The following is a 13925-nucleotide window of genomic DNA, read 5'->3' on the forward strand; positions in this document are numbered from 1 at the left end:
TGATAGAGCTTGCTTTGAAGAGAAGCAGCCATCTGCCCCAACCTCATTTGCTCATGTTATTGTGCTGAAGTGAAATTGTACACAGCACCTTCTTAGCATATTAGTTTTGTGACTGAGAGCCTGTGAACATCCTTCTGTACCTATGTATATTCTTTTAGAGATTGAAGCAGAAACATGGTTGTAGACTCTTGTTACGTCACATTTTATCTAAATTGGAGCATTTTCAGCTACAATGTACAGTACGACTCACTTAACACATGGCACAACAGATTACAGATCATTTCAATTTGCTGCTGCAAGAAGTTCTTTCTTCTTTTTCCGATCATACTACATTCTTCCTGTTACTCAGCACTCTGAAGTGCTGTGATGGTGCATTAAATTTAGCATTGCAAATGACCATGTGGGTGATTCTGGTGTCAACTAGAAAAACTAACTTCAATCTCACTTCACTTTTTATCCCCCCCGAAACCGTTCTCACTTGTTCCTGTTTTCCTCCTACATCTCTTCATCACCCAAAGGCATGCTTTCACTCATGCTCATTGGTCATTTCCCATTCATATTAACATTGCAGGCTTTTGTGCACTTGCAGACACACACATACAGGGTTATTTCAGCTCAGCCCTCTGGGTCAGTCATGCTGAAGCTCCTTTTTTCAGTTTTTAGACAAACAAAACAAAGGGTCTTTCAGTGAAAAGCGCCCACTGCGCTGGGCAATAGCACTGATGCTCTTTTTGTGTGTTCTTATAGGCTCACAAACACATACTTGTGACTGTACTCAGTAGGCTTTAGCTAAAATGCGTGCTTGAAGGCTGATGACAGTGCTAATAGTTTTGCAGTGACATTATGCTTGCAGATCAGAATTATTTTTCTTTAATACATTTTTTTTGGTGTTTAAAAGCGTCCAAAACAAAGAATGGCAGATTTCAAAGTGGCTTTAGTGAGATGTAGGGATTTATCCACCCTGTTGGCTTTAGGGAAGAGACACCCTTTCATCTATGTTTGAAGTCTTTGTCCTCGTGCACATCGTGTAAGACAGATGGCAATACTTTGATTGTAACGTATACCAGCAGTGTGAGGGGAAACTCCCTGGTGTCTGTGTGCTCCCTGCTGTGATCTGCTGATATGAGTGACATAAGGAAGCCCGAGGCAGACATTATACGCATCTTTTATCCTAAAGTGGTAAATGAAGAAAAATGAAAAGTCAGCACCTGTGCAAGGTTGGATTTCACCGTCAAGCTTTGTTTTGGACGATTTGTAATTTTTTCATCTAAACTTGTCTGAGTATGGTCTGAGTACTTGTCACCATCTCACGCAAAGAGCTCTGACTTTCACCGTCTGTAGGCAGCGAGCAGCCTGCAAATGTGGGAGAAATGGAGCAGAGAGGCAGATAGATGTCACTCGACAATTGAATTATTACACAATCTGCAAATAAAGGAAATGTTGTAAAACAGATGCAGTTTTAGATAATGTGGAAGGTGCGGATGATGGCAACGTTAAGCTTACGTGTCACATCAAAGATTACAGGCCACTTTGATCAGCGCTATACATAAAAGGAGAAAAGCAAAGACTGCCTAAATGTCTAATACTTGGGCTTCTCTACTCTTCTAGCTTTAAAACCTAAGATACAAGACACTTTTTTACATGTAGAAGACTAAAGAAATCTTCCAAAATGGATACATGCTGTATTTTTATCAAATGTCATTCAGTGTGAGCACAGCAGCTTTGTGGTGCCTTGCCTGTGCCTGCTTTTGGCAACGACTCCAAGCCTGTTTTCTGTGGAAATGCAGGAAACCGGTTCTAATTTAGGCACCAGCATCGACACCACAGGTAAAAGCGGAGTGTTTGTATTTGTTAGGGACCATTTTTAGTAAGCGTGTACACACAAAAATTCAGGCTACATATTTGACCTTCAAAAGCTTTTAAGTAGCTGTAATTATTATTATAACAGCTAAAGTTCATATAAAGCTAAATTAAACAGAAACATGTATAATTATCCAGCCAGCCAAATTTTATTGGTTAACATAGTCCCAAAATTTTACAAATATTTAAAAATAAATATCCCGTCCTCTAAAATGTCCCAAATACATGGCAAAATGGATATCTGGACAATGGATTAAATAAGAATAGTTTGTTTACTGACTGCTTTGTCTGGTTCTGACTAGCAAGTGTAGGAATGTTTAATCATTTAGTTTATTCACCATATGCATTTCTAAGTTTGAACAAATGCATTTTTTGGGATTTTAAAAACAGAAATAAAAGGTAAAATCTGAATGTTTTGGTTTTGTAATGGGAGGTTTTGCTGTTTTAGTCCATTTACTTCAGAACCAAGTTATTACTGTGTCCCATTGAGACTTTGTTTTGTAAGAATAGCCTAGTCAAAAGGCAGTTCGTCACACAAACCCCATAGCTCACACAATGACTCGATAATCCTTGAGGGATGAACCACAAATAAAACATAATCATTGATAAGCAGATCAGTGTGGCATGTGACATCACTTTCCCGTTTGGGTCCCGTTCAGTCCCTGCTCTTTTATGTCCGCTCTCCAAAAAGAAACTGATGATTTTATCTATTTTAAAAGCAGTTGTGATTCTCATATGAGAGGCTCTATTTTGAGAAGCTGCTTTAACAATGTTAACTGTTGTTTTTCTGTTTTAGAAGAAGTGGTGCTGGTGATTATTTAACCTTCTGTTCAACTCTCCTTCTGTTCATTGTTCCTGCTCTGATTCTGTCACGTCTGTAAACATTTATAGAACGGAGAGGAGTATTAAAGGACAGCTTGTTTTTGACATAAGCTGATAAGAATAGCATCTGATGGTGTTTGTACAACAGCTTAGGCTCTGAAACGCATGCACAGACTTCAAAAAATTGACATAAGTATAGTTTGTTTTTTAGTAGGATCAGAATTCACTTCGGCAGTAAATGATAAGCTGAAACTAAATAATTCCTCTTCAAATAATGGCTTTGAGAACAGGGCTTCAGTTTGGGGAAATGCAGTCAGTGACTCCGTGAATTAGGGAACAAACAATGTTAATAACAGGAACGGCAATGTCACTGAATAAATAAATCCTGTTTAAATCCTCCATTTGGTTGCGCTGTAAATACTCTACACACCAACTGCTAGTCTGTTGTGCTTGATGTGTTACCTACTCCCAGTGGTTGATCCACATATTACCAAGTGGGACTGGAAGCAAATGGACTGAGTGAACTTCAAAATGTATGTGTCTGATTTAGAGCAGATAGCAAGAAAACAGTGGTCCATTCTAGGGTACTGAGGGAGGATTCACACAGATAGCTTTCAGCTTTCAATGCTCTCGCTTCTCATTCACTTTGAATGGAGTGACATCATGTGTTGCCAAACTGAATGTTGGATCCCATGCTTTGTTTTGCTCCCTCTGATTGAAATTCAACATAAACAAATGCTCCAGCATGGCCAGTAGCCAGTAAGATCACATCATGCAGACATCCTTTTTTTTCTGCTGTTAATTGCATTAGAAAGTGCAATTGCTGGATAGCGCTACACGGTGACCTTTTTTTAATGTGTTGAGCGTATACGCAGACATTGGCTATGTTGGAAATGTTTTCTGTATTAGTTAGCCGAATTTTATTTCAAATAACTAATTTTCAAGTTTTTTTTATACTTATAGAGAGCACTGCAAAATTATCACATAACCCTAACCCTATAAAACCACAGTTAAAAGGAAAAACACACACTCATCATGTAAGCTTAATTGGGTAAGCTCTAGAGAGCACTTGTTTTTAGTGAATAAATATTGTGTAATTACAATGAGAACATGGACTTTATGACTAGCAGGATTTGGGAATCACACTTCAGTGGTCACCGGGAGTGCTAGCAGTTTCAATTCCCAAGCCTGTCATATGCTAAATTGTAGTTACTGAAACCAAACCCAATCTCGGGCTGGACACCCCCACCTCGACCAGCGAATCTTTCTCGACAGTACTGTACACGCTTGCAGTCACTTGGGTGATTTCATGGCTCTTAACCAAACACAAAGGCTCGATTATGGCTCTGCTCACTGAAATAAACTCACTTTCTCTCCCCTATTCCTTCTTGCCTGTTTTGTCCTCTTCCATCTCCTCCCACTCTTCCTCCTCCTCTTTACATTCACACTTTCACCCACTTCTCTCTGAAATCAAATCTAAAGCCACATTTTCCATTTTCTTACCTCATTCTCGTGTGGAAGTAGGGGAAGACAAAAAGAGGAGGAAAAAAAGGCAAGGAAAACGAGGAATCGAGGAGAGTGTGAGTATAATAATTAGCCCAGTAATTAGATCTCGTCCCTAGTTCCCCCTTCCACCTTCCTGTCCTTTGAAGTCCCCTCCTCCAGACTACCTTGGAGGCACTTGGGAGGCATCCAAGAGGAATGGGGGATCTCAGGAATGTGGGTCTGTGTGTGTGTGTGGGTCTGTGTGTGTGTGTGTGTGTGTGTGTGTGTGTGTGTGTGAGAGAGAGAGAGAGAGAGAATATTTTTTGCGATTCTGATGATGAAAAAGAGAGAAAGCGAGTTGTGGTGCTCTCCCTCAGTGTCTTTCTGTCATTGGCAGGTTCCTTGCTTTTTATGTTGAAACTCCCCTCACACACACACACACACACACACACACACACACACACACACACACACACACACACACACACGTCACTCATATGTGCCAGATGCTGTATTTTCCACACACACAGATTCAGACACACACACACACGTCACATGAGGCTCTTTGTTTTGGTTTGCTGCAGAGATAAAAACCCGGCTCTGTTACACTTCTCTGTAAGGGAGACAAAGAGCACTTATCTCATAACACTGTGAATGTGTGTGTCTGAGGGGGGAGAATGCGTTTGTGTGAGACTGTTTTCCAATGCAGTCATTTTATTGATGCATTGAAAAAATATTTTTTCTTTAACTAGCTGGATTTTCAGTGTACTTAAGTCTGTGTTTTTTTTTTTTTGTTTTTTTTGTTTTGTTTTGTTTTTTTGTTTTTCCTTGTGGGTCTGTGTCTGTAGTCATGAGATCTACATGCTGATTTAGCCACCAGGGCCAGCATGACACACTTCCTCTTGAAAGGGAGGCTAATCACACGTTAAAAGGTTTAAGTTTAAAGTTCAACACAGACACACACACACACACACACACACACACACACACATACTCTATAGTGGATTGCATGGGAAATCATTCTAAAAAATGCTAAAGCAATAAATAAAAGAAGTTGCCAAACAAAAATCTGATATCTCTGTGTGCAGTACCTTAGCATGTTTGCAATAGCTCAACTATTTTTAGTTCTAATACAGCCAGAGCTGGGCGACAACAGCTGGAACTGTCCAATAGTAGGAACAAATGCTAAAAAATAGAAAATATACTTTGGTGACTCACATGAGTAAAGTCTTTTTAAGAAACAACATCCATGCACGCACCAATCAGTCCATCTTTTTATCTGTTTATCTGGGCCTGGGTCGCAGGGGGCAGCAGCCTTAGCAGAGAAGACCAGATGTCCCTCTCCTCAGCCATCTCGTCCAGCTTATCCAGGGGAATGCCGAGGCATCCCCAGTCCAGCCGAGAGATATAACCTCAACTGGCTTTCTGTATGGAGGAGTAGCGGTTCTACTTTGAGGTCCTCTCAATGACTGCACTCTTTACTGTCTCTGAGTAAGAGGCCGGCTGCCTTTCAGATGAAGCTCATTTTCACTGTTTGTATCCACAATCTCGTTCTTTCGCTGACGACCTAAAGCTTGTGACCTTAGGTGAGAGTTGGGATGTAGCTCGACTGGTAGATTGATGGCTTTGCTTTTGTGCTCAGCTCTCTCTTCACCACGAGGGGCCGGCAGAGCGTCTTCATCACTGCAGCTGATGGCCCAATCCGCCTGCCTGGGAAACTATAATATATACATTTACTGATTTTGTAAATAGTAATGTAATAAGTAAAATAATTAGTGCTGTCAGCGTTAATCTTGTTAAAATGATGTTAATACAATAACTGCATTAACGTGGCAAATCTCCATTAGCCCCACGCACGGGGCTCAACATGTTAGCGAGGTAACCGCGTTAACACATTGACGCCGTGCAGCCTCAAGCACGGAGCGATCCGCGGTAACTCGCTAACGGAGATTTGTCACGTTAATGCGGTTATGGCGTTAACGTCATTTTAACGAGATTAACGCTGACAGCACTAAAAATAACACATAACACAATGAGTGAACAAAAGAAAAGTTATGCAAAATTTTGGCACTTATTTAGTTTCACTTCAGTGTGTTTACTGACATTCATGGTCGTGCTAGTTTCTGCTTTGTTCCTTTTCAACTGAGAACACTTGAGAGCTTTGTAGGTGTAATGTTTTTAGCTGCTGCTTACCTGGTAGATCCACAGTGAACTAAGTGTTCCTAAAATTATTTTGCATAAATTATTTTAAAAATTATTTTATTTTTGTATTATTTTGCATATTTATATTGTCAGTAATATTGTAATTTGACACAGACATTGGTACTCCAGTCAGACCTTCAACAGCCTATAACCTGTTCTGTAGCAAAACGTCTGTGTGATGTTATTGCCCTGATGTGCAAACGGCACCACTAATTGTTGGTTAGCATTTACTGATAGCAAGGGGGGCGAGATCAGTGTTATAGCCAAGATTAAATAGCTTTTAATGCAAAGCATTTATTGATCACACATCACTGCAGTCTGGGATGGTGGTTCTCACACAAAACAACAAACATATTATGGTTTTGTGTTGGCGTGAGGTTACAGTCACATGTGCTGATATTGACTGAAGCATTTTCGCTGTGCGGTGGCATGGATGATGTATTGGTGAAGGTGTGTGTGTGTGTGTGTGTGTGTGTGTGTGTGTGTGTGAGTGGACAGGCAGCTTGGGCGGGGCATTTCTGCTGCTGCTGCTTCCTCACTGCATTTCCTCCACTCAGCCACCCTCATAAGTGCACGCACACAGATCACACTCATGTACACACACACATTGACGAGGCGATACTGCAGCGACACAATGAACACGGTTTGGCTTCAGGGAGATTGAGCAAGGTGTTTCCTGTGACCTGAACAACTGCTGCGTCAACACAAATACATTCGTCTGGAACAACACTGGCATGCGCTCACAGCCGTGCACAGTGTGTACGTGTGTCTCGGCAAAGTGATTTGACTCTGTCAATTAGCGCTCATTAATTTCTCCTCGTTTGAATACGTGAGCGTGTGTGTAAGTGAAAACAGCTGTGTTCAAGTGCGTGATGGTCATCCTTTATTCATGCTTCGTTCATGGTTTATTCATGTACTGTTGAAGCATTTGCAGAGTGAATGAATATTGGATTAAAAGCAGCTTTGAGTTATTCATGAGCGGAGATATTTTGGACTGTACGGGCGCTCAAAAATTCTTCCACATCGCACAAGAATGCACAAAATAACAGCACAGATGAAAGCAGTCTTCTGAATGTTGCATTCTTTTGTAGAAGCGTGTTTGTCCATTCCTGCTGAATTAAAGCCGACTCTGTGTGTTTGTGTGTCCTGCAGGCCTCGCGTTGCCCTGTTATGGAAAAGATGAAGAGGATTAAGAAGCGTCTGTCATTAACACTACGCCCCAGTCAGACCATCGACGAGTCTCTGTCAGAACTGGCCGAGCAAATGACCATTGAAGATGGTGGCACCAAGGACAATGGTATTCATCTTTTCTTTTTACAAATCCTGGTCTAAAAAAGATATGAACATATTGAAATGTTGAAATACAAAAGAACAAAATGGTAAAAACATATTTTAGTTGCAGTGAATAAAATGAGGATCATTAATTTAATTTTAAAAGGGTTACAATTCCATTAAAAAAAAATCTCTGATTTGAGTCCCTGCCTGATGTGCACCAGCGTAGAAAATTCTACCAGTCTGATTTTTCTAAGTGTTTTCTTGTGCATGCCCTTCAGCTGATATGTAAAGGCTAGTAGACACAGGGGATTTTGTATCTTGACATCTCTCAGAGACATTTAAATTGTAAATCTCTGAAGCTGATGAAGACAAAGTTCAGCATGTGTGTCAGTAACCGTTGTAAAGGCCTTCCTCCAAGTACCTCTCTACCGAGTTATGTAAGAGGAGTAAGAGCAGAGCGCTTAAAGAAAGACAGACACACACACACACACACACACACACACTGAGAGCTTCTCAGACAATCAGAAACTGATTGATAGTGATTGATCATTCACAGAAATCCAATCTTTTTCTGCTTTTCCCTCATATAACGCTGTGCTACACCACGTCTCCAGTGAACCTTTGGGTTGATAGACACATGACCATAAGTGGCTGCTGCTTTTGATTGACAGCTGTCAGGATAAATGAACATTAATTGCTTCATTAATGTGTGCTTAGTTTGTAACTTTTTTTTGTGTAACATCATCATGATTCAAACGTTAGCAAAGTCCATCCTCTCACAGTTAAAAATGGATGGAAGATGCACTAAAGGACTTTGTTGGATCTTTCTGTTCCCATCAATCTAATCAAGTGCAGAAACCGTGTCTGATGTTTTTGTATGTATGTTAAAGGTCCATATGGGAAACAGTGTTTTGTAATTTTTTCTTAGAGGACAGGAAACTTAATTGTTGTAAGAGAGCCCCACATTGTGCTTTCAAATATTTGTATACTTGGCCATTTTTCCCTCAGTATCACAATACTTTTTTTCTAGTTTGCTGGTGTTTCTTTTTTTAATTATGTCCACTTAGAAAATTAATTTGAGATTCTCTAATTTTGGGGTTAGAGAAAGTCTATTCTCGTGGTTGCAGAGGGTAATTCCTAAAGGGAGAGTGCTCCAGTAGTTGATGTGGAAAAGAGACATTAAGCAGAAAACTTAAAAACAAAAACAAAACTGCTTTTACTTTATTGTATTTTGACTTCACTGTTTTATTCTAATTCCTATTCCAGCAATGAACCAGTGAATCGTTTCTCAGTACTGACATCTATCATTTAGGAGTAGACTGCTAACCTATGTAGACTTTTTTTTTTTTTAAATTATCTTATTTTGAAAGCCTCTAGCCCTTCCCTTCTCTTGTTTCTCCACTGGCTGACTCACCGGTCATGTTCTTATCGTGGCGATTGTCGTTATCATTCAGTTGCTTTCCCAGAGGCAATCTAGTCCCGTCATGCAGTGGGGCATACTCTTGACTCCTCTATTTTTGACAGCAGCAGAAGGGTACACTGCAAATACAGTTCTACACTGCCAAGCTTTCTTTGCATTAGCTGGCTTGACAAAGCCTAAAAACACAGTAAAGCACAACAGTGTTGTAAATAAGACAAAAGATGAGTGCTGCAGAAAATGGTTAATCTCACACAGAGCGCTAAAATAAATGTTTTAATTACAGTTAAATTGCTGCTGTTGAATTGTAAGGTGACAGCTGGACATTAGATTTCTGAAACTTTAAACTGGATTCATTTAGACATTATTACTGTCCCACAGCCTAATAAAGGCGATGTGGAAATCCCTTTATTATGTCAGCATATCAAGTTGAAATTAAACTCACTGACTGAACATCTATTCTTGTGTGTTTTTATCTGGTTTAGTTGCTACAATTCCAGCAATGTAAAGATTAGAGTTCAACAACATTTAGATATTCCTGTGACAATGTGGTGCTTCATTCAGGTTTCAGCAAGGGGCAGCTTGACATCTTGCACATATAAGACTTATTGGCCCAAAACATGATCTATATTGCACTTAGAATATGCTGTAAATTAAAGAACCTGTAAAGATGTGGCACTTCCAGCTGAATTTAAACCACAAGAGCCACTTTCATGACACAGAAAACTCTGACTTTAAGCTCAACATAGCCCGCTAAGCCTTTAACTATCTGTGTTGCACACCTCTCTGAACAAGAAGTAACCTCGCAACTGCAGTCTTAAGACCAAGTTGGATGAGAAGTAATAAGCAAGCTAATTATGTCAGTTGGTCACTTCATTTCTTAAGAAGGACCAAATTGCTCATAGCGTGAGCGTTTACTATCTATTTACATCACCCTTTGTAGTCAAGGTTTGCACAGTATGTAGGTAGGACTTCAGTGAGCATAAGGGGGGGTTATGTTAGGTATCCCTTTGACATCATACAGAACCAAGAGCACAAAAATCTGTGTGTGTGTGTGTGTGTGTGTGTGTGTGTTTGTGGTATTATTCTCCTCTTAGCATAGGTTTGTCACTCTGGGCATTACATAACTCTGGAGAATATTTGATGTCGTCTTATGTTTATTTCTACCCATCTCCCTGTAATTGAGGCTGAAGGTTGGTATTTTTTAAAATTTCTGGATCTGGACTTAAATGTTAAATAAAATTCTGGTGCACAGTATGCATGTCACATAACCAACACATTTCAAAGGTTGAAGGAGATGGGACGTGATATTCTTTGGTGCTCTGTGCGTGCACCCAAGGATTTGTGATTCCACTGTCGAGCATTTGGGTGTCATGAAATCAGACATCCTGACAGTAGCTTTGTTGTGTTTCAGAGCCCTTCATGAGGAATGGCCGCCCACCCACCTCCCACAGCATGCACTCCTTTCTGCACCAGTACACCGGTTCCTTCAAGAAGCCACCCCTGCGCCGGCCACACAGCGTCATCGGAGGCACTCTGGGGTCTTTCATGGTTATGCCGCGCCATGGCAGCCGCCTGGGTGAGAACACAACACAACACACACACACGGAAGGAAGTGAGCGATAGAAAAGCAGATGGCATCCAGGAGCAAACAGGAAACATGTCACGATCCTGAGATTTCACATTTGCAGACACATTCTGGGCATTAATCCCATGAGCCAGTTTCTCTCGCCACCCTTAGTAGGCCTGCTTTTTACCCAAGAGGCAGCTGGATGGGGGAACTCAGTCAAACGTGACGCAGTTTCCTGCACAAACTGACTCATCACGGTCAAGCCTAGTGACGAGTCTCATCCTGACTGGTGGAAGTGAGGTGATGTCGAGATGATTCCGAGCAGTAGCAGATTTCAAGGTCGGGGATGGGACAACCCACATGGTGGCGAAATGATTCACAGGATGTAGAAACATGGTCTGAGACGCTAATTGTAAATGTCGGTGAATATGTCTTGATATTCAGTTGGTGTGTTATGGTTCAAATTCAAATAAAAGTGGTTCTCAAATGTGGTATACATTATGGGACTTCAACACAGGACGTGCTAGGTTCAATGGGAGTTCAGTTGAGCCGCATCGACTGCACATTTGTCAAACTTTGTCCTCATCATCTACCAGAGCTCCCATTTCTGTGCTTTGCTTGGTGCATCACTGTATGACACCATCCACTGAGAATAACTGCTTTCATAGCGATGTGCTATGTGATAGCACCTTTAGACCAACTATGTGACTAAACAGTTCCTCTTGCACGGGTGTTTTTGTATTCATGCTTGTAGGAAGTCAGAAGGCCAGCTTTATGTTCTGTAGCTGGCAATCATTGAAGTTTTAAAGTGTTCTCTCCTTTTGATGTGAGTCTGTTTGTAGCATGTTGAATGAGCTGCTGATTGTTGGGTTTAAAAGATGACTGAGGACATTATCTGTTAACATTAGGATTCTACATGTTTACATGAGGATTTAGCTTAAAGCCTTTCAGAGTGGTCACAACCTGTTAATTGTATTATATTCACCAGTTTCAAATTTTTCAGATGGTGCCATAAACATTAAGTAAACTTTAAAAGATTTTTTAAATGTGTTCATGTGTTCCACACAATGTTAGACATTTTACAGCTCAGGCTTTCTGCTGGTGCTTTTTTCTCAGCCAGTGGAACACCAAAGGACCTGTTGAGCCTCACACTGGACCCTGGCCTAGATAGAAGGACTTGGATCTAAAAGCAGGCCAGTTAAGTAGGACATTGATGTACTGCATATTGCTGCTACACTCTGTTTGCCTTTTGGCAAAGCTGCTAATGACCAGAGAGAGAAGGAAGACAAGTAGTGACAGAGAGAGAAATGTGGCAATGTGTCAAAAACTCTGTAGAGACAGGGAAATAAAAGAAGGATCCGTGAAAATGTTCGGCAAAGAAAGCTCAATTATGGGTGGAGAATGAAATAATTCAAGATTTTTGAGAAAGGAAGAGGTGAAGCAAGAGAACCTAAGGGAAAACAATGTGGGAGGAAGATAAGAAATCAGCATAGGGGGATTTGTAAGAAAAAAGATTGGGTTTGGTTTGGTTTGATGAGAGAAAGTCAAAATATTATTGAGAGAGGAAAAAAATGTGAGAGTTCTTGGAGAGGATGAGGGAAGACATAAAATAGCAGGAGATGATGCAGAGGTATGTAAAAGTGAAAGGAGGTTAATGGGAAAAGAAAGTAGGACAGATTAGATCATTTGAAAGCTTTGGAGAAGAAGAGGCACAACAAGTGCAGGTGGATGGGATTCTGCTGAAGCAGTAGAGGGAATCAGATGAGCTAAAGCCTTTAAAAACTTCACACAACAGAAAATAAGCTGGAAGAGTGAGAAATGCATAGAATAAAAACACATGAAAGGCAGAAGTGGTAGCTGAAAAAATGCTGAAGTTTCTGAGAAAGAAATAAGTGTGCAAGTCAGAGGATCTGAAAAAAGGGAAAGTGGAATATTTGGAATTTTTTCGAAGAGGAGGCAAGTTGAAAATTGGGGCAAAGATGAGTTGTTTGTAAAGTGTTTGTGGAAAGACAGTAAGTAGGTTAGGTTGAGATGAGTACGAACATTACAGGCACGAAAAATGGGTTGAAAGCTTTCTGGAATAAAGAAATCAGACAGTTTTTTTCTGTAGGCACTCATTTATCAAAACACAGGAACATTCTGAGCATTTACAAAGGAATAACCCATAAAAACCAATATATAAATTACTCGTATGTCATCAACTTAAAACAGAAGCTTCTCCTTTTAAGTAAACGTAACTACCCGTGACAGTTGATAATAAAATTAAAATACTTTGATTCACGGTTGGCCTGACAACACTCCAGGTTACTGTTGGAAACAAGCGTACTTTGATACTTTGTGTTATTCTGGGAGCAGCTGCTTTAAAATCAAGAGTGACTTATGCACTGTTTACAGCACAGCCAAACAAGGTCATAAAGCAGGAGTCGCTTACTTTGTGGAGGAGTTTGCAGTCTGCAGTCCCATCACTTGCAGATCTTCATTTAACTGCTCATCATGCCTGTCCCTGATCAATGTTTGATCAATAAATCCAGAAGTGCAGTTAGTATTAAAGTATGTCACCAATTCTTTTCATTTTTGCATAATTTCTTCACAGTAAAAATCACTTTATTTCCCATTATAATGCTTTTTTGTGAAACAGCAGCAGTACACTTTAGAAGAAAAAGTGTGAATAGTTCAAGCTGAAATTCATGCAGTGTGAACCAACTTGAGAATTCTGGTCATGTGACAAAACGACTTAACAAGCAGACTTGGACACATTAAAAATCCAGATAATTTTAACAGCAGTGGTATATAATTGCATGTCTACGCTAAAGAAATCGTTTTCTCAATTATGCCCATGTTGTTGACAGAGGTTTGAGTTTTTCTGTCTGTAATTTAGACCTTACTTTACCTGCTGACAGATTTGTAGATACACGCCATTCTCAGAAGTCAGTGATGAATGGATAAATACATCCATGCACATAATTTAATGAACTTGAGTTTATGTCAGTGAGATTGGTGTATTGGGAAGAACTCTGGTTGTTAAAGCACATGAAAGAGATGATCAGCAAGTGTAATGTTTGAAATATGCAAAGTTAAATCTTCTTAAAATCACTGCAATTACCTTGCAGTGATTTCTTTTTTTTTTCTTTTTTTTTCTGCCCAACCCCATTTCTCCGCGCTGTGCCATTTGATGATAGACTGCATGGTTAGAGGCGCTAACACATAGATGACAGAGAACTACTCAAAACCGTGGCTACTCATTAACTGTGTGAGCGTTTTTGTGTGTGCGGAGGAGAGGCTGGGCATGTGGTT

The 13925-nt window shown here is 40.2% G+C and overlaps 1 protein-coding gene across 3 annotated transcripts in view; it reads left to right on the plus strand.

The window, feature by feature from the left end:
• cdk17 (cyclin dependent kinase 17) overlaps positions 1 to 13925 on the plus strand; it is a 43914-nt gene that overhangs the window by 16674 nt on the left and 13315 nt on the right. For 2 of the 3 annotated variants that reach the window (XM_005460384.4, XM_003455695.5), the window contains exons 2-3: positions 7522 to 7666; positions 10476 to 10640. In XM_005460384.4, the coding sequence (XP_005460441.1) occupies positions 7540 to 7666; positions 10476 to 10640 (292 nt within the window). In that variant the 5' untranslated portion in view covers positions 7522 to 7539. Of the gene's footprint in view, positions 1 to 7521; positions 7667 to 10475; positions 10641 to 11747; positions 11825 to 13925 lie in introns of those variants that run through there. The other variant, XM_019346719.2, reaches the window with a different exon arrangement.

The sequence above is a fragment of the Oreochromis niloticus genome, linkage group LG17 (assembly GCF_001858045.2).
Source record: "Oreochromis niloticus isolate F11D_XX linkage group LG17, O_niloticus_UMD_NMBU, whole genome shotgun sequence".
Lineage (NCBI taxonomy): Eukaryota > Metazoa > Chordata > Actinopteri > Cichliformes > Cichlidae > Oreochromis > Oreochromis niloticus.